Source organism: Tiliqua scincoides, chromosome 6 (assembly GCF_035046505.1).
Source record: "Tiliqua scincoides isolate rTilSci1 chromosome 6, rTilSci1.hap2, whole genome shotgun sequence".
Taxonomy (NCBI): Eukaryota; Metazoa; Chordata; class Lepidosauria; order Squamata; family Scincidae; genus Tiliqua; species Tiliqua scincoides.
This window is the reverse complement of record NC_089826.1, coordinates 13,005,536-13,030,498: the sequence shown is the minus strand read 5'-3', so window position 1 is coordinate 13,030,498 and position 24,963 is coordinate 13,005,536. Positions and strand designations below refer to the sequence as shown.

The following is a 24,963-nucleotide window of genomic DNA, read 5'->3' as shown; positions in this document are numbered from 1 at the left end:
ACTGTAATTTTATAGTATTATGAGTAGCTTTGAATCAACACTGAGAAATGCAGGGTAGACTTTTTTTAAATAAATATATGTAAGGTTGAGTATAATGTTACCAGTGCAACAAGCAAAATTATTGACTTTAGCAGCAGAGTGCTGAAGGGAGATGAGGGGACTATGATCCCCCAATGGAAGACTAACAAGGAGGAGGTGGTAGTATTCTGGTGAAAGCTGACCAGGACATAGCCAAGAATTTTTTTCCAGGTAGGCAGAGAGGAAAGACCAAGAATTGCACTATTCTTACAGTACTGTGAGGGGAGAACTTTGGCAACAGACTGAATATGAAGTACTGTACAAAGGAGAAAAGAGGAATCAAAGATAAAACTCAGACTCCTTAACTGTTCTGCAGGCTGGTGGATGGTGATATTGTCGATGGAGAAGGAGAAAGTGCAAGGAAAGGAAGGCTGGGGAGGAAAGATAAGACATTGTCTTGGACATATTGAGCTTAAAGGGGCAATGAAACGTCCAGGCTGGATTGTCGGAGAACTATTGATGCCTGACATGTGGGCCTGGAAGGAAGGAGACATTTCTGATGTAGACAGTGAGAGCTGAGTATTGCCAGCATTATAGAGGGTACTGAAAGCCATGGGATTTGACGAGGTCATGGAGAGATAATGTGTAGAGAGGGAATAGCAAAAAGCCAAGAACTGAGCCTTGAGGGACCTGGACAGAGGAGGAAAGAGGAGTTTTTCCCCTGCAGAAACACTGAATGAGCAATTAGACAGATGGAAATAAAACTGATGGAAATATGGAGACCTAAGGCATGGAGGAGGAAAGGAACAAAGAGTAATTGACTATATCAGAGGCAGCAGAGAGGCGAAGAAGGATGAAGATGGAACAGATCAGCTATTTCCAACATTTTTTATCTCATGGCACGCTGATAGGGCACTCAGATTGTCAAAGCACACAGTCAGTTTTTTTGGTTTTTTTTAACAACTGAGAAGGCACCCCCTGCTGCCATTGTGGGGCTCACATTCCCCAGTGGTCCTACTAATAAGTGACCCACCCCATACTCCCACAGCGCACCTGCTGCCGCACACTGATTGAAATGTGCTGGGACAGACTTTTGATTTGGAAAACTATTTTAGTAGCAGTGCAAGATGAACAATTGTGCGATAGTAATATCCAGTGGGGCTGTTCTTATGTTCTTATATGACCTAGCATAACGTTCAAATAAAAAATGTCAGATTTTTTCCCCCATCTCTAAGGAAGACGTAGTGATGGGAACCTTGACAGTTAAAGAAAATTTACAGTTCTCGGCAGCCCTTCGACTACCCCTTTCAATGAGCAATAAGGAAAAGCAGGCGAGAGTTGATCAGATCATCATGGAACTGGACTTGTTGAAAGTTGCAGATTCCAAGGTGCGTGTATGTATGATGACGCTTAATATTGTCAAATGTCAGCTTTTAATGACAGAGCTCTTATAGCAGTGGGACAACAGAGACGGTGCTGCAGAGAGACATGAAGATCACAGAAGAGGAGGGTGCAGTCATAAGAGAAATATTGAGAGGGGGGTACTGGCTTTGTGATGGGGCAGACAAAAGAAGAGAGGAGGCATGGTAGAGGAAATTACTACAACTAATGCAGAGAATGGCTGTTGCCTACTTTCTTTCTGTGATGTCGTTTGGAATGGTTACTTATGCAGAGGCTCTTAGGACTGTCCCCAAATGGCTAAATGAAGAAGGATTGCCCTTCCAAATGGCCATAGAAATACATTGGAATGAGTTGCGATTCTGGTCCTAGATTGTCTTATGGTGAAGCCAGAATAACATATGTGTCTGTGAAAGGTAATAGGAATACATTGAGATGGTCTGGATCTTCCCTTGTTGTTTTCCCTTAGCAGCTGCAGTATACATTCAGGGGTATGTTGTCTTTCATTATGGAGTCTTATCATTCATGCTTAAAGTCCTGAACATACCTGCAGCACAATCCTTTGCATGTCTCCTCAGAAGTAAGCCCCACTGAATTTGATGGACTTACTCCTGGTTAAGAGTGCATGAGAATGCAGCCCTAACCTCTTTGCCGAGGCTCAGCCACTGAAATCCCAGTGCTAACAGTGTGGCAGTGAGAGGGGAAAAGAGGGCAGATTGAGTGTTGTGGGTTATTAGGAAATCTTTCATGAAAAAGACCATCATTAAAATGTTTTGCGCTAAACGAAGGCATATTTTCTAGTTATAGGGATTTTGCTACAACACAGAGAACTTCATGGTGAGATTTCCTTTTCCACACTAGGTTGGCACCCAGTTTATTCGTGGCGTTTCTGGAGGAGAGAAGAAAAGGACAAGCATTGGGCTTGAGCTCATTACGCACCCCACAATATTGTTCTTAGATGAACCAACCACTGGATTGGATGCCAGCACAGCCAATGCTGTCCTGATGCTCTTAAAAAGGTAAATTGCACTTAATTCTGGAAGATAGCAGGTTTGTGGGAGGGAGGGAGGGAGGGAGGGAGAGAGAGAGAGACTCTGTGGATGACACGGCCAGCATGTTCACAGACTGATGTTCTCTAAATTAGCATAAGAAAGTTGTTTTAAAAAAATCATTTCATTTTGATTCTTCTAGCAAGTTTTTCTGCAATAAAAGCACAGTTCTTTCTCAGTTCTGTCCCTGTGCCTCTTTTCAAGGTAGTTGTGTTTTGGGAATGTTGCATTTTTTCAGCTACTCAAGTACAGTAAATTGTACCCAGGAAATGACTTTCCTTCACTTAAATAAAGCCACCATCATTCCCATGTGATGGGTTGAGTTCACTGGGCATTTATTGCTGGTAATGTGATAATAACAAAACTGCTTCTCCACCCTGTCTGAGTTTTCTCCAAATCTGTTGTTTTTCTTAACATTCTCCTATTTTTCATATAGTTCTGCGGATCAGACATGATATGGGATATCCATGGCTGGAACTCCCCATTGCCTTTTTCCTTTCTTGAAAAGTAGCCGCAAGAGAGGGGAGCAATTGGAGGCTGCTGTGGAAGGGGTTCTAACCTTTTGCCCAGCACCACACCCCCAGTCCAAATCCAATCTGACAGCCCAATCCCATGCACGTCTACTCAGAAGTAAGTCCCATGAGTGTCAGTGGGGCTTACTCCCAGGAAAGTGTGGCTAGGATTGGGCTGTCTGCCCCTTATCCACAGAGTGAAAGGCAGGGGAGGAGCAGTGGCTCAGTGGTAGAGCATATGCTTTCCAGGCACCCCAACCTTTCTAAGTAAGGCTGGGAAAGATCTTTGTCAGACACTGGAGAGAACTACTGCAGTTCGTGTTGACAATACCATGCAAGTGACCATACAACTGACCAATGTACTGACGTGGTATGGCAGCAAACCAGATTTTTGGAGGAAAGGGGGGGGGTGGAAATAGCAATTTTCCTCACCCTCATTACTTAAAAAAAACACCTAAAGTTGAGAGACTTTTCATGTTACAGTTAAAAGATAGCATCAATTTGCTTTTAACCTGGTTAAAGTTACTTTCCCAAGTCCTGGGCAAGGCAAAGAAAAAGGTGCTTGTGGGGGAGAGACTTTGGGAGAAAAGATGGGAGGAGGGTTCAGTTCCTTTCACTAGCACTGTCCCTTTTGCTCTGGAATCCCCCTTGTTTTTACGTGTAACTGGAGTAGAATGCTGTCATTGGTGCTGGGTTGAGTGCCCTCCTGGGAGCCCTGCTCTGTAACCTTAAATTTGTGGAAAGGAACAGGCTGCACTCCAAGTACTTTTCTGCATGTGATAATATTAACATCTCTTTCTTCAGAGGTGGTGCTAAATGGGTGGGGCAAAAAGTGTGAGGGCTCAGCTACAAGATCCACAAAACCTACAGGAGATTCCCACCCACCTCCCACAAGACACAGTCTAGTATTATTATTTAAAGTTATATTCATGGATATTAGAAATAATTCAGAGCGTGTGAAAATAAGCCTTCCATTATTTTTTTTCTGTGTTGTGTTAAGGATGTCAGAACAAGGGAAAACGATAATTTTTTCCATCCATCAGCCCCGGTACTCTATTTTCAAATTGTTTGACACCCTAACACTGCTTGCTGCCGGCAGACTGGTGTATCATGGTCCTGCCGAAAATACACTCGAGTACTTCAGGAATCTTGGTGAGTGTTTTGTCACACCAATGGGCATTCACTGGAATGTTACCAGTGCAACACAAGCAAAGAGAAATCAAAAGGGGAGGGCAGCGGGACACAGGTTGTGTCTGTTGTCTTGTGTGCTCCCTGGGGCATTTGATGGGCCACTGTGGGATACCGGAAGCTGGACTAGATGGGCCTTTGGCCTGATCCAGCGGGGTTATGCTTATATTCTTTAATGGCATTTTAAGCAATACTTTTTTAATGGAATATAATAAAATGCTCATATGTATGTAAATGTCTATTACTGGGAGATCTGAACACAAACTCGTGGTCCAAACTAGGTGTGACTTAGGGCCCAATCCTGTCCAACTTTCCAACACTGATGCAGCGGCAATGTAGTCCCGACATAAAGGAACAAATGTTCCCTTACCTTGAGGAGGCCTCTGTGAGTGCCGCCCCACCTCAGGATGCAGTACATGCCCCAGTGAACATGGTTGCATCACTGTAGGGAAACTGGATAGGACTGGGCCCTTAGTGATGTCATCTGTCCTTGCATGCTCATTTCTGAAGAGGGAATAAGGATCAGGAGCACAGTGAGAGGGCAGGGTTATTTTAATCCACCAATGTGGAGACTTCAGCCCTCCTTCCAGCCACTGCAGCTCTTCTCCTGAGGTGATTAATAGTCACGGAGGGCAGGGGCAATCCAGAACATTGCCTGAGGCCTTTTTGAGACCACTGCCTCTGTGTGACAAACAAGCACAACTCCCCCCCCCCCAATCCATACAAGCTTCTTGCAAGCTGCAAATGTTCTGCCCTTGCAAATGAAACCTGAAGTCCCATACTTCTAGGTCTGGTGGTAGCGCGTGAGGAGAATGGTAAGGTAAGGAATGATCTGCTTCTTCTGTGAGCAAGCGGGAAGCAGATCAGTGAGGCTTATGTTGGAGGGAGGCAGTGGGATGACAGACTTGGAGTGAAAGGCCAACCGCCACCTTGCAATCTGCCATGAGCGCCCTGTTTAGTCCATCACCATTTCCAGCAGTGGCCAAATACTTGCCTCTGGGAAGCCTACAGGCAGGAGCACCTCTCCTGCCACTGCTCCCTTGCAAATGATTTTCAGATGCATGTTGCCTCTGAACTTGATAGCCTCTGATAGCACACAGCCAGTATGGGATGAGGCAGTGATAGTCTTCTCCATGAACATCATCTGCTCTACAGGACTGAACCCAGCTTAAAATTACTAATTTCCAGCAGAGCACCAATTGCCTGGTTCTTCTGATAGTTCTGTTTTTTTCTGAAGCATATTTTCAACTTTTAAAAGTGCAGGTATTAAAAATAAGACTCCAAACAGATACATTTGCGATCAGCTTAAAAATGTATAAAGCCTACTTGTTTCTCAAGAGGAGGAAATTCAGGGACCAGGTGACCCTCCCACAGGTATCCCACCCCAAAGGTAAAACAGGAGTAACATCCCACCCTTTGCTCCTTCTGTCTGGCCTTTTAGCTTTGGGTGATCCCTGCGAAGACTATCTTTCTCCAGTGTCCAGTTCAATCTCGGTTTACCTTGTTGAAAGAGTGAAGCGGGGAGCTGGTGCCATCACCAGGCACGGCTTCCTAGTCTGCCCTTTCTTTACTGTAGGGCAGGGGTGTCAAACTCATTTCATACAGTGGGCCAAATATCATTCATGATGCCTGCTGAGGACTGGAAGTGATGTCATTAGACAGGTCAGAAACAGAAATAGGCACTCTGTTCTTGTGTAGGAACTCATTAGCTGCAAATGACAAGAGAAGATGCACAAATCTTGATCATATTTCAAGATATGGGGGAGCTCAATTATCATGCAGGCCACCTTTCAGCAGTGAGACCTCAACTGAGAGCCCGAGGACCATCTCTGGGCAGCATCCGGGCCTTATGTTTGACACGCCTGCTGTAGGGAATTGGGGTGTGTGTACACTAAACTGCTCCAGTAGCAGACTTTGAAAAATGAACTTCCTTTTCTTTGCAGGCTATGTGTGTGAACCATATAACAATCCTGCTGATTTTGTTCTGGATATCATAAATGGAGATTCGACTGCTGTTTCAATGCACTCCTTTCATCGTCAAGGTACAGATGCCGAAAATCTCCAACTAGAGTTACTTTGCTGAAGAAATTGTGCAAAGCGTCTTGCATCACAATTCAAAAGGGGGGGATGGGGACCTGAAAATGTTAATATCAAGTCTAATGAGCGAATGCAGCAACCTGGCCTTCAAACGCGTTGGACCCTTGGTGCATCTAGCTCAGTAAAATTGAGTGTTGGGAGAGTTAGAACAGACAAAAGAAAATACTTCTTTACTCAGCGTGTGGTTGGTCTGTGGAACTCCTTGCCAAAGGATGTGGTGATGGCATCTGGCCTGGATGCCTTTAAAAGGGGATTGGACAAATTTCTGGAGGAAAAATCCATTACGGGGTACAAGCCATGATGTGTATGTGCAACCTCCTGATTTTAGAAATGGGCTATGTCAGAATGCCAATGCAAGGGAGGGCACCAGGATGCAGGTCTCCTGTTATCTGGTGTGCTCCCTGGGGCATTTGGTGGGCCGCTGTGAGATACAGGAAGCTGGACTAGATGGGCCTATGGCCTGATCCAGTGGGGCTGTTCTTATGTTCTTAGTATTGTCAATACTGGCTGGCAGCAGCTCTCCAGGGTAGTGGATGGAAATCAAGGAGCTGGACTGGCAGTGCCCATCACACTGTGATGTCCAGTGTGATGTCCACTGTCCAGTGATTTGGTCAAATGTCTGTCGCACAATATGGTGGACTCACTATTTATTGTGAGTGATTCTGACTGCAGTAGGGGAAGCACTCAGAAATGTCCCCTGTTGCAGATCATGGAATGACACCATCCATATTACTACCTAAAGATTCCTCCACCCCTTTTTGCTGTTTGTGTAAATTAGGCTTAAGGCATGGAGGATGAGGAAGAGACTTTTTGGATTTTCTAAGGGAGGATATCCTAATTTGGGACCTGCCTATTTAGTAATTGCTGAACTCCAACCTCCTTTGGGGTTTTGAGCAAAGAATTATGATTGTCCCATATGTGGCAAGAGAAGGAAAACTCTGATTCCAAACCTCCACTGCCTTGTGGCTACATCCAGTTGTGGAAAAGGCTTCAGGAGTCAACCTCGAGGCAAAATCAGGAGCCGGAGTCCCTCAGGCGGTTCGTGGCTGCACACAGTCATGTTCTGGCAACTCCTGCGATGCCGCTGGAACCAACCGTATTGGTTTCTGCCTTTCCATTGGATCATTCCAGTGACGTGGAGAGGGGGGATTTGCTGCATGGGTAACAGCCTATCCTCCATACCTTCTTTACCCAGGCTTCGCGCACTGGAGAGGACACTCCAACTTCGCCATACGGCGTTGGCACAACACGGGAAGCAGCAGTTACCGGTTATAAGTCTTTGCTCGATTGGCGTAGGGCATGACGCCAGGGGCTGCTTCCGACGGTGGGAGAGATCATTGCATCTCATTGGGCAGCTACCGCCCGCCTTAAGCTGGGCAGTCCCCAGCCAGTAAGGTGTTGCCTCGCCACGGTCCGTTAACCTCACGGGGTGCGTGGGGTTTAGGGTGAAAACCGACAAGCGGATCGACAACTCTGCACCATGCAATAGAAAACAGAAAACTCCTGCCCTAAAGCTGGGCACCTGGAATGTAAGGACAATGACACCTGGCTTCTCTGATGACCTGCAAGCAATAGACGATGCACGCAAAACAGCTGTCATCGACATGGAGCTGAGCAGACTGCAGATGGACATTGTCGCCCTTCAAGAAACAAGGCTGTCAGATTCCGGATCTGTCAAGGAGCGAAATTTCTCATTCTTCTGGCAGGGAAAACCACCAAATGAAACCAGGGAACATGGTGTTGGCTTTGCGGTCAGAAATACCCTGCTGAAATCCATCATCCCACCTACTGTGGGAAGTGAAAGAATTTTGTCCCTGCAGCTCCAGTCATCAGCAGGACCTGTCACTCTCATCAGTGCTTATGCACCGACTCTGTCGTCTCCAGCAGAAGCCAAAGACAAATTTTATGATGACCTGGCCACCACTATCAAGAAGATCCCCATAAAAGAGCCATTGTTCATCCTCGGCGATTTCAACGCTAGAGTTGGTGCTGATAACAGTTCGTGGCCCACTTGCTTAGGTCAGTTCGGCACTGGGAAGATGAACGAAAATGGCCAACGCCTGCTAGAGTTTTGCTGTCATCACGGTCTCTGTGTCAGCAACACGTTCTTCAACACAAAGCCCCAACATAGAGTCTCTTGGAGACACCCAAGATCAAAGCACTGGCACCAGCTCGACCTGATTCTCACCAGATGCTCCAGCCTTCCCAGCATCAAGATCACACGCAGCTATCAGGGTGCTGCCTGTGACACCGACCACTCGCTGGTGTGCAGCAGAGTGAAACTGCAAACAAAGCGACTGTATCACACGAAAAGGGAAGGAAAACCTCGCATTGATACGAGCAAGACCCGGGATCAGAGAAAAGTGGAGGAATTTGCACGAGCGCTTGAGGAATCTCTTCCAGGCCCGGTCGATGCAAACGCATCCAACAGATGAGAACATTTCAAGAATGCCGTTTACAACACCGCCTTGTCCATATTTGGCAAGAAGACCAACAAGACAGCAGACTGGTTTGAAGCCCACTCTGAGGAGTTGACACCAGTCATTGAGGAAAAGAGGAGAGCTCAAGCAGCATACAAGGCCTGTCCCAGTGAGCGCAACCTGCAGGTCCTCCGAGGTGCTCGCAGCAAAGTCCAGCAGACTGCCAGGAGATGTGCTAACGACTACTGGCTCCAGCTCTGTTCCGAGATACAGATAGCAGCTGACACGGGCAACATCAAGGGGATGTATGATGGTATCAAGCAGGCCCTAGGTCCAACACAGAAGAAAATTGCCCCTCTGAAGTCTGCAACAGGCGAGGTCATCCAGGATCGGGCGCAGCAGATGGAACGCTGGGTGCAGCACTACTCTGAGCTGTATTCCAGAGAAAATGTAGTCACTGAAGAAGCGCTGAACAACATTGAGTGCCTGCCTGTGCTGGAGGAGCTTGACAGTGAACCAACCCTAGAAGAACTTCACGTGGCCCTGGACTCCCTTGCCTTTGGCAAGGTACCTGGAAAAGACAGCATCCCTGCTGAAGTCCTAAAGTGCTGCAAAGAGATCATCATTACTGAGCTGCATGAAATCCTTTGTCTCTGCTGGAGAGAAGGTGGAGTACCTCAAGACATGAGGGATGCAAACATCATCACGCTGTACAAGAACAAAGGTGACAGGGGTGACTGCAACAACTACCGTGGCATCTCTCTCCTTAGCGTTGTAGGAAAGTTGTTTGCCCGAGTTGCACTAAAGAGGCTCCAGGTACTTGCAGAGAGCGTTTATCCAGAATCACAGTGTGGATTCCGAGCCAACAGGTCCACCACTGATATGGTATTCTCCCTTAGACAACTGCAGGAGAAATGCAGGGAACAACGACAGCCACTCTTTATAGCCTTCATAGATCTCACGAAGGCTTTCGACCTGGTCAGCAGGGATGGCCTCTTCAAGATTCTCCCCAAGATTGGATGTCCACCCAGGCTCCTCAGCATCATCAGATCCTTCCACAAGGACATGAAGGGCACTGTTGTCTTTGATGGCTCCACATCACACCCCTTTGACATCCGAAGCGGCGTGAAGCAGGGCTGTGTTCTTGCACCAACCTTGTTTGGGATCTTCTTCGCTGTCCTGCTGAAGCAGGCCTTTGGAACTACAACAGAAGGCATCTATCTCCGGACCAGATCAGATGGAAAGCTCTTCAACCTCTCCAGACTGAGAGCAAAGTCCAAAGTCCAGCTGAAATGTCTGCGTGACTTCCTCTTTGCCGACGATGCAGCTATCACTACCCACTCTGCCAAAGATCTCCAGCAGCTCATGGATCGTTTTAGCAAGGCCTGCCAAGATTTTGGACTGACAATCAGCCTGAAGAAAACACAGGTCATGGTTCAGGATGTGGACTTACCTCCCTGCATTACAATCTCTGCACATGAACTGGAGGTTGTCCATGACTTTGTGTACCTTGGCTCAACGATCTCCGACACTCTTTCTCTCGATACCGAGCTAAACAAACGCATCGGTAAAGCAGCTACCACGTTTTCCAGAGTTACAAAGAGAGTCTGGTCCAACAAGAAGCTGACGGAACATACCAAGATCCAGGTCTACAGAGCTTGCGTCCTGAGTACACTTCTGTACTGCAGCGAGTCATGGACTCTTCACTCACAACAGGAGAGGAAACTGAATGCTTTCCACATGCGCTGCCTCCGACGTATTCTCGGCATCACCTGGCAGGACAAAGTTTCAAACAACACAGTCCTGGAACGTGCTGGAATCCCTAGCATGTATGCACTACTGAAACAGAGACGCCTGCGTTGGCTCGGTCATGTCGTGAGAATGGATGATGGCCGGATCCCAAAGGATCTCCTCTATGGAGAACTCGTGCAAGGAAAGCGCCCTACAGGTAGACCACAGCTGCGATACAAGGACATCTGCAAGAGGGATCTGAAGGCCTTAGGAGTGGACCTCAACAGGTGGGAAACCCTGGCCTCTGAGCGGCCCGCTTGGAGGCAGGCTGTGCAACATGGCCTTTCCCAGTTTGAAGAGACACTTGGCCAACAGTCTGAGGCTAAGAGGCAAAGAAGGAAGGCCCATAGCCAGGGAGACAGACCAGGGACAGACTGCACTTGCTCCCAGTGTGGAAGGGATTGTCACTCCCGAATCGGCCTTTTCAGCCACACTAGACGCTGTTCCAGAACCACCTTTCAGAGCGCGATACCATAGTCTTTCGAGACTGAAGGTTGCCAACTAACTAACATATGTGGCAGAATATCTTTGAATCCCTGTCGATCAAGCCTTGAGGGAAGAACACCACATCCTTCCATCCCAACCCCTTGGCAGCCCCTCTCTTTCTTTTTTCTTTTTTTGCCTGTTAGTGGACTTTATCTCACCTAGGGTGTTCACAGGGATGGTCAGTGGGCAGACCAAGGTGCATCTGCCAGGGTCAGAGCCAACTTCCTTACTGGAATAAACTAGCAATTTCTGCCCTCCTCTGGGATGAAAAGCCTTGGTTATCTTTATTACTCTTGCTTCTCCTTTGTCTTTCCTGAGCCTCAGTGAATCAAAACAATGTGGCCATAGGTGCCTACCCTGCCTAGTCTCCACTGCTCCCTTTCCATAGCTGATAAGCTTAATTGGCAGACTTGCCAAAGCTGGCAGCCCAGTGTCTTTTGAAAGATCATATAGAGTCCCAGAATGGCAGAACTCTGGGTAAGATCAGACACCATTTGGGTTCTGGCAGTGAGTGCCTCCCAAATGCATGTCTGGGTTCAAAGTTGGGATAAAAGTGTTGGCACAAAGAACTGCAAGGGAAGAGCAGAAAGCAGAGGAAGTGTTAACCCCCCTAACCCGTGCATCACTGCTCCACTTCAAATTGCCCTTTCCTGGCTGTTTTGTAGAAGAGAAGCAGGATTCGGGGTTTTGATAGAAGTGTTGGGTATAAGCTGGTGTCATTCCACTGTTTGTGGAGGGAGACTGCAAAGCAATTGCTTGTGGAATTAGTGGACTGGAGGCTTTGTTCTGAACCCAAAGTTTGCCCTGTGAAACTTTGCAAGCAGGTCAGACATGCTGTAAAATCTGGGAGTTCCTGGTTCCTGTTCAGATTGCTTATTTCCTTTTGCCTGCTGAGGCTAGGCACAGGTGCTGGTTTATCTGGATCAGTGGCAGCTACTCCCCTCCCCGCCCAATCCAGCACTGTTAGCATAGTAACTACAGGGGAGAAGCGGTGACTTAACCAGCATGCAAGCAGTCTCTGGTCCAGGCATTTTCACTCTATAGGAAACTTTAGCCAGTTAGCATAAAAAAAAAGGGGGCAATTTGAGTCATTTAAAAATGCTTCCAAGATTTCTCTGGTCATGGAAGGGGAAGCATGTTTCTCGTTTTGGGCACGGTCCAAGAGAGGCCTGTGATGGGTTGTACTATAGTCTATTGGTGATATCCTGTTAAAACAGTGTTGGCTTAGTTTTGTGTGCTTTGTTCAGTTTTTCCAACCTGAAGCACAACAATTGGTGTCACCCGGTCTGTAAAATGCTACACTGGGGCTAACTCCAGGTCTGCAGAAATGCCTTCTGTGAGCCCCCCCCCCCAAACTTCATGGTGGGAGCAAGGCTTGCCCTGGCATTTATCCAGCTGTCATAGGTGGCAGCAGAAGCAAAGCTTCTCCTTCATGTCCTTCCCACATTCCTTTTCCTACCCCCCCACCCTGTATTGGAAGAACTAAAAGTGCCTTGTCTTCTCCATCCAGTCTGTATGCAAATGAAAAGTTGCGCCCAGAGGATGCTCCACAGGGGCTTCTGAAGAAAAGTGATTATGGAATGGCTGGAGAAAGGTAGTAATGGAACTTCATGGTTATGTCCTCCAGGCATTTCCTCCCCTTTCACAAATGGGATCTTCCCCCAGAGGACCCTGTGTCATCTGTCAATAGGCAGGTGCTCCAGGAATCTGCAGTAGGCCCTCAGCAGCTGTCCAAAGGTGCTGACCCCTGGCAACAGCCATGAGAGTTGACCGTATCCAGCTTCAGATCATTCAGCGAACACATAAGCTGCATGAACCAATCTATGTCTGCTGCATTGCGGTTTAATAATCTTTCTCTTCTTTGTCCTCCAAAACAGAGCTTGATTCAATTAACGGGGCCATTGCAACCACATTAGCGGAGCAGTTCTCAAAGGCTCATCAGTTCCGAAAAATGAAAGCAGAATTAGAGCAGTTGTCTTTAGAGAATCAAAAGAAGAAGACAGTCTACAAAGCAATTCCGTACACCACTCCCTTTTTTCATCAGCTCAAGTGGGTCTCCAAGCGCACGTTTAAAAATTTGATAGGCAATCCACAGAACTCCACAGCTCAGGTAACTCAAAATAACTTTTCTTTTTATAAAAAGAGAGTTAGTATTAGGAAGAAATGCATCCTTTTCCTATGTGAAAATGAATTGAGTGTAAATAACAAAGAGCTATGGGAAACATTATATTTTACATACTGGGGATGATTTGAAAGGTAATTCTTTTCTGCACTGCAAGTGTAAACCCGCTTCAAATGCATTTAGTTGTTGCAGCTCCACCAAGGAAATCTGGGGTATTCTAGCTAGTTCTAAAAATAATTCTCAGCACACACTCAAAACTACAGTTTCCCAAGGCTGTTTGAGTGAAGGGCCCTAGTCCAAAGGCAGACCACATTCTTTGTATCACAAAAGGCCCCAGGGTCCAACCCCAACATTTGCACTGTTTCAGATAAGAAAAACCTCAGGCTATGACTCTGGGGAGCTTCTGCCAGTCTGTATAAATAGGCAGTACTGGGCTGTCTGGGTCAGGGGTCTGACTTGGAATCCATATGATTATGATACGGAATCCATATGATTAAACTGGTTTCAAAAAACTGCACAAATGTAGTGTAGACGTGCCCTTAAAGAGGAGGGTAGGCGACCCAGGCTATGGGATCCATCAGCTGACAAAAGAACAATCTGGGGCACAAAGAACATAGCCAATAACTCCAGCAAGCAATGCCCAGTGATTCCAGCTTGCACCCAGATAGGCCTCTGGTGTTGTCTCCAGAACGGTCTGTCACTTCTTTGTACTGTGTTACCAGTGAGCATTCTTCAGAAATGGCGCAGTGGTTTTCAAAACCACAAAGCGATGGCTAATCGTCTGTGTAGAGCCGTGAAGTTAAAAGCTTTGTGCCTGTATGTTGATATTATGGGGATCCCTATTAATTGCTTTGTAAAAGCTTGACCTTGTGACAAGAATTACAGTTTTAAGAGCTTTATAATCTTCCAGGGTTAATGGTCCTGACTTTTTTCTCACAATCATTTCTGTTTCCCTATCCTCATTAGGGATGGATTTTCAGTGCATTCTCGAAAACACCCCACATTTCATTAAGCTCTTTTTTGTTAATCGTCTTAAACTGGTCTTGATATGATCTTTGTTTCCCACTTCAATTGGCTTAGAGCAGAATTATCCCTGACATTTGGTCTTTTCACCAGGTCCTTAATGCTGTGGTACCATGTATCAAATGCACTGTAGTTTCAAGCTACCTCTCATGCTTAAATACTCCTGAACAGCCTGTTACCATCCTCTTGGCCGAGATTTTCAGCACTTTTGCTTGTTTTGTAAAGATGAGGGAAAAAAACTTTTAGAAGTGACTCCTAAGTTTTAGACAGAGCTCTGTCTGTTGCACACAGTGGAGGACCTCGGACCATAGGGGAGGAACTGTAGTGCCATGGTAGAACATCTGCCTTGTGTACAGAAGGCGCCATGTTCAATCCCTGCTGTTTTCAGGTGGGGCTGGGAAAAGCCCCCATGGCCGAGACCCTAGAGAGCTGGTACAAAGGATATTGAGCTACAGGGACCAGTAGTCTGGTTTAATGTAAAGCAACTTCACATGTGATTTTCAAGACCATCTTTAAATGATCTGGAGTGGCCTGGTTGCTGCTGCCTTTACAGTGGCTGCTATGACAGTCTTGGGGCCAGATCAGGTTTGTGGATGTTGGCCTACAGTGATTCTTCTTCAGTTGAAGAATCAAAAGCAAAAAAGTCAGAAGTCCTTCTCTCTTGTTCAGGCAGGGTTTACCAGTGAGGTACATTGCAATGCATCTCACCATAACAAAATACAGTATTTGCCATCCCAGGCTTCCTTCTAGTGAATCAAACCATTGGTCCCATCTTGCTCAGTAACTGGCAAGGGCACTTCAGGGCTTCAGGCAGGGGACCCTGCAAAGCCTTACCTGGGACTTTCTGCACGCAGGGCAGGTCTTCTGCCACTGAGCTACAACAGTGCAATAGACAATAGCTACAGTACTGTACTTGGTTAAGGTCTGCCATGTTGCAAATGTCTCATCTCAAAAACAGCATTGTTAATCTGAAACTCTTTCACCTAGATATGTATTACAACTGTTCTGGGTCTGATTGTTGGAGCCATTTTTTCTGGAGTTAAAAATGATGCCAGTGGCATTCAAAACAGGTTAGTAAACATTAGACATATGTTTCCAAAAGAAGATGCAGTGTAGCACCTGTTTTAATTAGGATTTACGGATGCAGAAGAATTTAAGGAAAACATTAATTACTGGTAAATTGTTTATGCCATGGCCATCAAATGCTGGCCAATACATTAGGAAGTTCCTTTGATTGTGTGTAGTATTACTTTTAAAAGTCTTTATTGATTCATATACTGCATAAAATAGCAAAGAAACAAAATAATCCTTTGTAAAATCAACCATGAATTGTTTGTACATACGTCATATAAATATGTTCTTGTGCATGTGTGAAAAATAAGTGTCCTAAGTATGTTGCATGAACATAAATCTGTGATTTGAACTGAATTTATGTCTATGTAGTCTGTCCAATATTGGTATCAACAGAATTTATTCTGGCAACGTATTTTCAGGACTGAATTGCAAACACCATACAGATTTTTTTCCTTGCTAAGGCCTGGTTTACACATGCAGCAGAAGGATGTGGTAGAATGCAACCTTCTTTCCTCCCATCACTGCTCCCTGAGGTGGGACTCTACTATCTCATTCTGCTGCACCTGTAGAGCAGCTCTTATCCCTCAGTCTTAAGCACTTTTATTTGGAAATAAATCTCTCCAATTACAATGGAACGTGCCTCAAGATAAGTAGGCCTTGAACTGTAACCTTAGACCTGGGTACAGACTGCCACAGGTGCTGTGATCTATACCCAAGCCTCACGAACCACCCCATTCAATGTCAGAGTGGTGGCTGCTCCTGGGCGTGCAAGTCGAGGTGCGTGTGCAATGCTGATGCTCCGGTGAATGTGAGGGTCATATGTGCACACAGTATCTCCAAAAGATGTTCAGAGCTTTGCAGTCCTGCTACTAGACTGGAACAATATTTTAATCTCTAATACTGTATTGCCTCGTTTTTCAAATGATGGTGTGAGACTGTACCCCCATCCCAAAGGCACAGGGAGAAGTGCTGGGATTTTAGGAGTAATCATCTTTTATTTTTTAATTTGACATACATTAATGTAATGAACAAAAGGAACAGCTTAAAAATTACAAAATCACTAATAACTACAGAGAATGACTTTTTATCCAGGAGAGTAATCTTCAGCAGGCAACTTGATGTTATCTCTTCCTCATCCTGTCTTGCTCATCCTCATCTTCCTCTTGCTACTAGAGAACCTCATGATACTTGCCTGGAGCATCCATTCTTTCCCTGTTCTCTGTTGATTGGTTTTCACCCCAAAGTTGGCTCTACTTTGGGGCTATTGTTCTGATTCCAAGTATTGTTTAATGTTTTTATTTTTTTTTATTGCTACTGTTTTATTATCATGTTTAATGTTTTTGTTCTTTATGTTAAGCCACCTTGAGGGTCGCTCAGGGGATGGAAAGGTGGGCTAAATGCTGAATGAATAAACAAGTAAACCTTCTGTTTTAGTGGCATGGTCTAGGTCAACTTTCTGGTGGCCTGCAAGCACTTCATTTCCAACTGGACTGGTCAGCCTGCTTCTGCCAGTCTACCCATTTTATTTTCTTAGAATCCGATTCCACCATACTCTGTTTCACTAGTGCTTAATGTTTCTGCTGCAGGTTTTTTTTCTTCTAAATTTTAAATTCTTGTGTTTTCTTGTAGAGTTGGTGCTTTGTTCTTCTTGACAACCAATCAGTGTTTGAATAGTATTACGACCGTTGAACTTTTTATCACAGAAAAAAAGATCTTTATGTAGGTAAATCTGCATGTAATGGAATGCCAAACTTATTGCCAAGCATTTTGACCATTTATTTATTTAGCTATCTCAAAACTTTGAGCTACTTTTTGTTGAAGAGCAGTATATAAATATGCTTTTCTTTTTGGCCCAATCCTATCCCCCACTTGTGCCCGTGGCGTGTGTGCTCTGCTGGAGCAGGCTGTCACAAACATGCAAGTTGCGACTGCACAGATTTTAGTGGCACTGGTGGGAAGGCCTGGGCCATCCTACTGGCACCAGTACAAGCTGCAATGTGTACCGGACATGGTAAGTTCCATGGAGGAGGAGGGCAGTGAGGAGGAGCAGCGCTGGAGTGGGTGGATCAGGCCTGGGAGGGGGTGGGATCAACAGCAGCTACACATGCTATATCCTTTCCTCTTTCCTGGGCCTGATCTGCTGACATGAAACAACTCAGATTTATGCCAGTAATTTAGCAGGTGCAGATCTGAGTTGCCCCATTGCTACTGCTCGGGTTTTCCCCTGGGCAAGTGGATGAATGTCCCCTTACCCTAAGGAAACCTCCAGCACGCAAAATTTCCCTGCAGGATGCAGTGCAAAATGTGCTACCCCCTGCATCAGTGCAGGGAAACTTGGATGGAACTGCCTGTTATTGGCCTTCATCCTGTGAAGTAGCAAATTGCCACCATCACCATCTTCACTTGGTGCCACTTCTGGATCCTTCTTCCCCTTGCAGAGCCCAACCACTCTGTGAGCAGGAAAAGTGTCGACTCTTGGACTTGACCACCTAAAGATCAAATGTGCCTTTTATGGTTTTAATAATTTGCTTTACATAATTTGCTTTAAATTTGCTTTAAAGATTTAAAATGAATAAATTAAAGACAGGGCCAAATTCACTGGTTGTTCTGTACCTCATTGGTTTTTGAACTCTCTGCCTTACCATGTTGACTGCTCCCCTTGTGCACTGCAGAGGGTCTTGGCACTTAGTCAAGACAGGTGCACTTGGCCCTTGTGGGTCACTGGCAAGCATGTCACCTTCATCTTGTGTGTGCCTACAGAGCTCCCTAGAACACACTGGAGCACTTCTAGGGAAGAAAAGTAGCAAGGCAAGTGGACTTGTCCATGATAAGTGTTCTTCTCATTGAGGAACCTGTGCTGCATTTCTGAGGAGCCCCTCTTCCCAGGGCATTTTGTTTGCCAATGAGTGCCATTTATACTTGCATTGGTTTGATTATGTAAGTCCAGAACATGCATGCATGTTTTGTATTGTAGACATGAATATATAAGCGGCTACTACAGAGTTTCTGCATACTTCTTCTCAAAGATAGTTGCTGATATGATACCCATGAGGACATTACCAGGCATCATTCTTACTTGTTTAGATTATTTCACAATAGGTAAGTACATCCCAGAGCAATAATCTTTTTCTTCTGTTGTAGGTACAATAGTCAGTTACATTGTATCCTAGCAGTCTCTTTAGACGCAAACTACACAACTGGTTAATTCCAAGTTCTGTGGGTCTGCAGAGTTGGAACCATAGGCAGGAGTAAGTTGTCCTAGATGAAGTAAAACCTGCCGGAGACTTTGGCTTTGGGGGCGTTGCTTTGACCAAGCCCACCCCCAATCTTCAGTGGCTTCCCTTTGGTCTCTCCCCCCCCATCTCTACTGTGGCACGCTCCCTATCCTCCCCTTTGCCTCACTTTCTCTTTTTCTCCGACCATCTTTCAAAATGGAATGCATGCTGTTACCATGTGACTGTCGTCCCTTCCTCTCCTTGCAGTTGGTCAGGAAAGAAAGAAATGGTGGAATGACCCAGTGACAGTGCATGGTGATTGGCTGGCATTGGGTGGGAGAAGAAAAGAAACTGTGAGCACTTGGCCACTCACTCACTTGAAGGGGGACCTCGTGTTGCAGGTTGAGGCTGGACCCTAGTCCCAGCTCCTCACAAGTTGAAGACCACCGATCTGTCTTGTTGTATCATTTGTTTAGGTTTCAAGCCGACAGCAGCAGCTTTCTTTATCATGATGATTACTATTATATTGGTTTCATATACAGCAAGTTCCATGTCTCTGGCAATAGCAACAGGGCATGATGTTACATCTGTTGCAAATCTTCTCATAAATATCTGCTTTGTCTTTATGATTGTGAGTACTAAATAAGTTGTCTTACCTTTCTTCTCTGTGTTATAGAGCTGTCACCCATTAAAAGAAGTCTTAGTTGAGTGTCTTCTTCAGGGTACAGTAGTCCAATTTTGGCTGCCTTCTTGTTTACCCGGGGAGGGGGACTCTATTTCTAAAAAGCCAGTTTCCAACATTGTGTCCATTATCCCAAATTTCATCACAATGTATTCTTGACTTGTGAGCTTGTTAGCGGGAATGATGAGTCTGCTTATAGGAAGGAGGTACAGGAGTTGTTATTGTGGTGCAAAGAAAATAATCTCTCACTTAACATCAAAAAAACTAAACTTATAATTGACTTCTGGAAAAAGAGGGATGTACACACACCATAAATGGTGAGGAGGTGGAGAGGGTTGCTAGTTTCAAATTCCTAGGTGTTTACATCACAGAGGACCTCTCATGGACTATTAACACCAGCATGTTGATAAAAAAGGCACTAAAGCGGTTATATTTTATGAGGAAGCTTGGGAGGTTAAATTTGTCACAGCAGCTGCTTGTGCCTTACTATCGTTGCACCATTGAGAGTGTCCTAACCTATGATATCTAGGTGTGGTATGGAAATTGCTCTGCAGGGGACAAAAAACCTCTGCAGAGAATTATTAAGATCACGCAGCACATCATCAAGCTTCATCTACCAGCTTTGGAGCACATCTATACATCTCGCTATCTGCAGAAGTCACAGAGTATTCTGAGAGACCCCTTCCAACCGGCTCATAAGTTCTTTGAACTGTTGCCGTCGGGTAGACAATACAGAACTATTAGAGCAGCACCACACGACTCCCACAGCCATATCCCACAGCCATAATTACATTGAATGAGGCAATATAGTTGTTACCATGCTCCTGGGCATTATGGTCTGTTATACTGTTTTTATATTATGATGCATGTTGTATAGAATGTGTGGGTGAGTGTGTAGAGTGTGATTGTTGGAATTGTTGTATATATTTATGCTTGTATCTCAAAGGTGCATAAATTTCGTTGTGCTGTAGCACAATGACAATAAAGTTACTACTACTACTGCTACTACTTGACTGGGGAGAGTCAAGAAAGCAGGGGGAGAACAGGAAGTATAGAGGAAGGACTGGAGTGGCCTAGAGTATTTCCTTATCTCACTCTCTGGATTGGAAAAGGAACAGCAGCTGTGGAGGCAAGTGGGTAGAAAGAGGGAGACACCCTCCACCAGTCTGGTGCCTGATGCAGCCTCCTCAGTTAGCCACTGAGTCTCTTGTCTTCCTCAGTAGACATGAAGGTCACGGATCCAAATGTGTATATTTTTAATGAGAATGAATTTGGAACACTGAGTTGGAACAGGTGTCAAATGCATCAGGGCCCTGAATTTCTGCTTCTTAATGGTTCTGCTTTTCCCTGTCTTTTTTTGTGTGTGTTTGCAGATTTTTTCTGGTTTATTAGTAAATCTCACCACCATTTCCTCCTGGCTGATCTGGCTGAAGTACTTCAGTATCCCTCGCTATGGCCTGAATGTCAGTATTAACATTTTTGTATATAAACTTTTTTTTTTAATAGTTTACAATTTGCCACCAAATACTGTCCTGACTATATCTTGGTTAGGAACATGCTCCTGTCTTCCATTGTATAGAACAAGGGCTCAGAGGACCTGATCCTCGCCTCTGCTCTACAGAGCTTTAGGTGGGTCAAACCTCTAGAGGCCCCCTTGTTACTTACTCTGGTGCTGGAAGCAGGACCTGCCCGGGCTGAAGTTACAGCAGCTGTTGGCATTGCTGTGGCTTCAGCAATGAGGGTGTCTCCACTTAGCAAAATAATTGCAGTAGGCCTTTTTTTCCACCCAGTGTCTGAATGATAACTATGTTAGCTTCTCTTTATGTGATGACAGAGCAGGCTTGCCCACCCACATACAGAGCAGATGCTCCACATTTATGACTGATCATGCAGGCACCCCATTTGCACAGCTTTGCATGCTTTTTAGAGCATGCTTTTTTGAGCATTATGTGAACTGTGATCAGAATTGTCAGCACAGAGTGCCTGCCTGTATGTGAGGTCAGCCATGTGGTGAAAGGAAGGGTGGGGCACCCATTTCAGCACACAGTGAGAAACGCTGCATTAAGGCCATTAGATGTTACCCCTATTGTGTGAGTAGGGCCTATGAGTTTGGTTTTTCTAACATAAATAGCACAGGTGAGGACCCCAATCTGGATCAGCACCACATTAGGGAAAGGAGAACCCTTTGCTCTCAGTGTGGTTCTGATCTTGCTCAGGCTCTCCTGTGGCTGCCCGTTGACCCCATTAATGTCAGTAGGAGATGCTCTGCTAGAACATATTAGAGTTATGGGGAGGGGGATACAAAACAGAACTGAGGAGGAAGAAAAAGATTAAAGCTACCTGTCCCTTTGATGTCCCTGATTTAGACCAGCCCCCTCCTTACATGCTGTTTGTTAGAAAAATCAAGTGTGTATGAACTGGGACTCTAAAAATTTGCAACCCAGGGCCTAAGTTTCTTCAATGTCTTAAGTGGTTTATTTATTTATTTATTTATTTATTTATTTATTTATTTATTTTATTATTTTATTATTATTATTATTATTATTATTATTATTTATATACTGCTTTTCAACTAAAAGTTCACAAAGTGGTTTACAGAGAAAAATATATGCATTTGAAATGTTACCTGGAAATGGACAGTTTAAGAGAGGAGGCAGAAGCCCAGGTCTGAAAACATATCTGAGGATGTATCAAAGACCTCTGTACCTAACGGTGTCTCTCTCTCTCTGAGTATTGTGCAATCATCTGCTCCCTTCGTACTATTTCTTTTTCTATTTCCAGTCAAATAATTGTGGTTACAGTGGTATTCATCTTCAGAAAGCTCCTCTGCCGAACCTTGCAGTTTCACTTCACGTGACCCAGAATGCACCCAATTACCCTGCTGCTGCATAACGCAGGCAGAAATCAGAAGTGGTGGGCAAATTGCCTTTCAGGGAAGCTTGTCCAAAATTAGTAATTTTATTTTTATAGAATTTCAAGGAAGTCCTGAGTTCCTTGGAAGTTTGAAAAATCTGGAAGTGGTAGCTCATGTTACTTAACATTGCCACCTAGTGGTTTATTTTGTGAACTGCATAGTGGTTCCTGATGGAAAATGCACTGGCTATCAGGGCCCAATCCTATCCAGCTTTCCAGTGCCAATGGGGCATGTGCTGCATCCTGGTGGGGGGGGGGGAGCAGTCATGAAGGCCTCCTCAAGGTAAAGGAACACTTGTTCTCTTATCTTGAGGCTGCACTGCAGCTGCATCAGTGCATCCTTGGTGTGTTTTCTTCAAATCATGTATTACTTCAAGGGTCCTGAACAGTAGATTTCTTGCTTCAGGGTTGACTTCTGCTCCTGCCAGTGATGTTGCTTCCTACATCCAGAACTCTTATGTGATGCCTTTCTTCCAATCTGGATAGTGACTGTGAGGGAGGCCAAGGGCAAAGCCCTCCATTCTGTCACAATCCCATAGTGGACTGGGATCTTGCACACCTATTTATATTGAGAAACAAACAACACCCATCAAATACTCCCCATTAAACAACTTGTTTAGTTTGGTTCTCATATAATGAGTAAAAGTATATGCAAGCAATTAAGGTTTTTTTTTGTGTCTTGATTTCAAAGGCTTTGCAAATAAATGAATTTACTGGACTCAAGTTTTGCGACGAAGCCAGAACAAGGGCCAATATAACATGCATTGCTCCTAGTCCATTTACAATGTAAGAATCTCTCATATTGCCAACTATAAGCTAAACTCCAAACTGCATCTTGGAGGATGGTCCAGAAACTTCAATGGGTCCAGAATACTGTTGCTCAGGTGCTGGTGTGTGCTCAGTGGGGTTTGGGGAAGGCTGTCCACCCATGAGTGGAGCTTACCATTCTGCCTCTGTGCCATGCAGCTCCCATGTAGATCTGGGCACAGGGATGTCCCTGGATAGTTGTATCTGCCCAGATGTCCTGTTGCACATCCTTCTGGGATGCTGGACAACAGACACGACTGCCCAGAGCACCCCTGTGCCCTGATCTATCTGGAAGTCATGCAACACAGATGAAGAATTGCAAGCTCTGGTCTGAACGGGGATCGGTTTTGCAGTTGTGAGATTGGTGACTGCTGTTTTAAAGGAAGAAAGTGACTGGCTTAACCTTTCTTTGGGCTCAACTCTCTTGCCCATTGATCCCCAACATTTTCCTATTTTCCAACATAAAACTATTACAAGTGATGCAAATCTTTTCCACTCCATGCTTGTCTGTGACCTTATACAAAACAGAAGGAAACCTCTCCCCCCTCCATCTTGCCGCTATTACTCCTGCATGTGAACACACACCTGACCCTTAAAAACGGTGGCAAATACCAACCAAGCATTTCTCTCCCTGCTGAGAACACTTTCCCATTTCATGAACACCTTTTACAATGTATATCTTATTTCACCCCTTGAAGCTGTGTTCCTTCTTCCCCTAGTGGAGTTAGAGTTGTTGAAAGGGGGCATCGCCTCTCTTCTCCTACCCCTGCCATAGTGAGATTGGTTAGTGCAATCCTGGCACTGGACTGCAATACAGCCAATATAGAGCTGAGAATGAAACAAATACAAAAATCTTTAAATTATGATAGTATTATACAACTATAGGAGAGAACGAAGCAGGTGCTTTGCTTCCCAGAGGTTTAGCATAGATGGGTGGGCGCCGCTCCTCACTCTAAATTAGACTAGGAACTTTGGCTTCCTTATATTTTCTCTAATGAGCCTTCTTTTATTAATGTATGCCAGTGGTTTCCAAACTGCAGGCTGGGGCCCACCTGTGGGTCATGACCCAATTTTTTGTGAGTTTCAAAACTGACAAGCTGATAGCTGACAAGTAAAATGTATTGAGCCCTATGGAAAATAAAGCAACATGTGCCTGTTTACTTACAAGCAGGTGACCGTGCCCCAGCTCTTATCAAAGGGCAGGCAAAGGGGAAATGCAAGGCTAAAATTGGTCCTGATCTGATAAATGTGGAGCTTAACAAACATTCCAGAAGGTGGTCTGTGTCACGTCCCCCCCCCCCAGTAAAAAGGATAAAAACAGAGGCTTGAAACGTTTTTTGTTTTAGTCGCAAAGCTAGGTGGGTCCCAACAGTATTGTTTAAAAAAAGCAGGTCCTGGTGCTAAAATGTTTGGGAAGCTTTGATGTTGCCATCAACATTTATACTAATTCTGGAAAATATGTATATTAAAAATGGTGTTTTTAATAAAATTATCTTTTCCCATGTATTTGTTTAGATGCACCGGAGAAGAATATCTGAAATTACAAGGCATTAGCCTGACTGCTTGGGGCATGTGGCAGAATTATGTGGCTCTTCTATTTATGTTCATTGTTTTCCTTACAATCGCATACCTGAAATTGAGATTTCTAAAAAAGCACACGTAAGCAAATTCAGTGAACGAACATTTCTACTCAGCCTGCACTGTAGTTATAGTAAACTTGTAGTATTTGTAATGTATACAGCCCATTAAATTGTTGGCTGATTTAAAACATGCATGTTCACTTCTAGTAACTTCTATTAAATTGTAATTTTGTAGAGAATACAATTTTCATAGATAAAAGTCCAGACTGATATGATTCTGTTTTTGTCTTGTAAAGAACAGCCACAGTGCACATAATCCATGCTGGGGGGCGCTAGGGGGTTAAACTTTACTTCTGTGCTACAAATCTAATGAAAGTTGCTCTTGCAGCTATTTGTCCTGGAACGGAAGCTACCATTGGCACCAACAGTAGATTTTTTAAGGGCCAACAGCGGTTGCTAGGGGTAGTGGTGGCAATTTAAAGACAATTAGGAATATGTCTTTCTGAAAACAATTAGAGGCTACCTATTAAAAATGAGAACTGCAGCTCCTAGTAAAGCTTTCCCTCTATATCAGGGCTCTTCAAACCA

At 44.9% G+C, this 24,963-nt stretch overlaps 1 protein-coding gene across 1 annotated transcript in view; it reads left to right on the top strand.

The window, feature by feature from the left end:
* Nucleotides 1-24,458, top strand: part of LOC136655331 (broad substrate specificity ATP-binding cassette transporter ABCG2-like) — a 29,863-nt gene extending 5,405 nt beyond the window's left edge. The window contains exons 4-15 of the mRNA XM_066631681.1: nt 1,254-1,406; nt 2,278-2,435; nt 3,978-4,129; nt 6,109-6,188; nt 12,827-13,069; nt 15,092-15,174; nt 16,808-16,897; nt 18,153-18,277; nt 18,870-19,024; nt 20,449-20,538; nt 22,680-22,774; nt 24,311-24,458. Of these exons, the coding sequence (XP_066487778.1) occupies nt 1,254-1,406; nt 2,278-2,435; nt 3,978-4,129; nt 6,109-6,188; nt 12,827-13,069; nt 15,092-15,174; nt 16,808-16,897; nt 18,153-18,277; nt 18,870-19,024; nt 20,449-20,538; nt 22,680-22,774; nt 24,311-24,458 (1,572 nt within the window). The remainder of the gene's footprint in view (nt 1-1,253; nt 1,407-2,277; nt 2,436-3,977; nt 4,130-6,108; nt 6,189-12,826; nt 13,070-15,091; nt 15,175-16,807; nt 16,898-18,152; nt 18,278-18,869; nt 19,025-20,448; nt 20,539-22,679; nt 22,775-24,310) is intronic.
* Nucleotides 24,459-24,963: the final 505 nt, after the last annotated feature.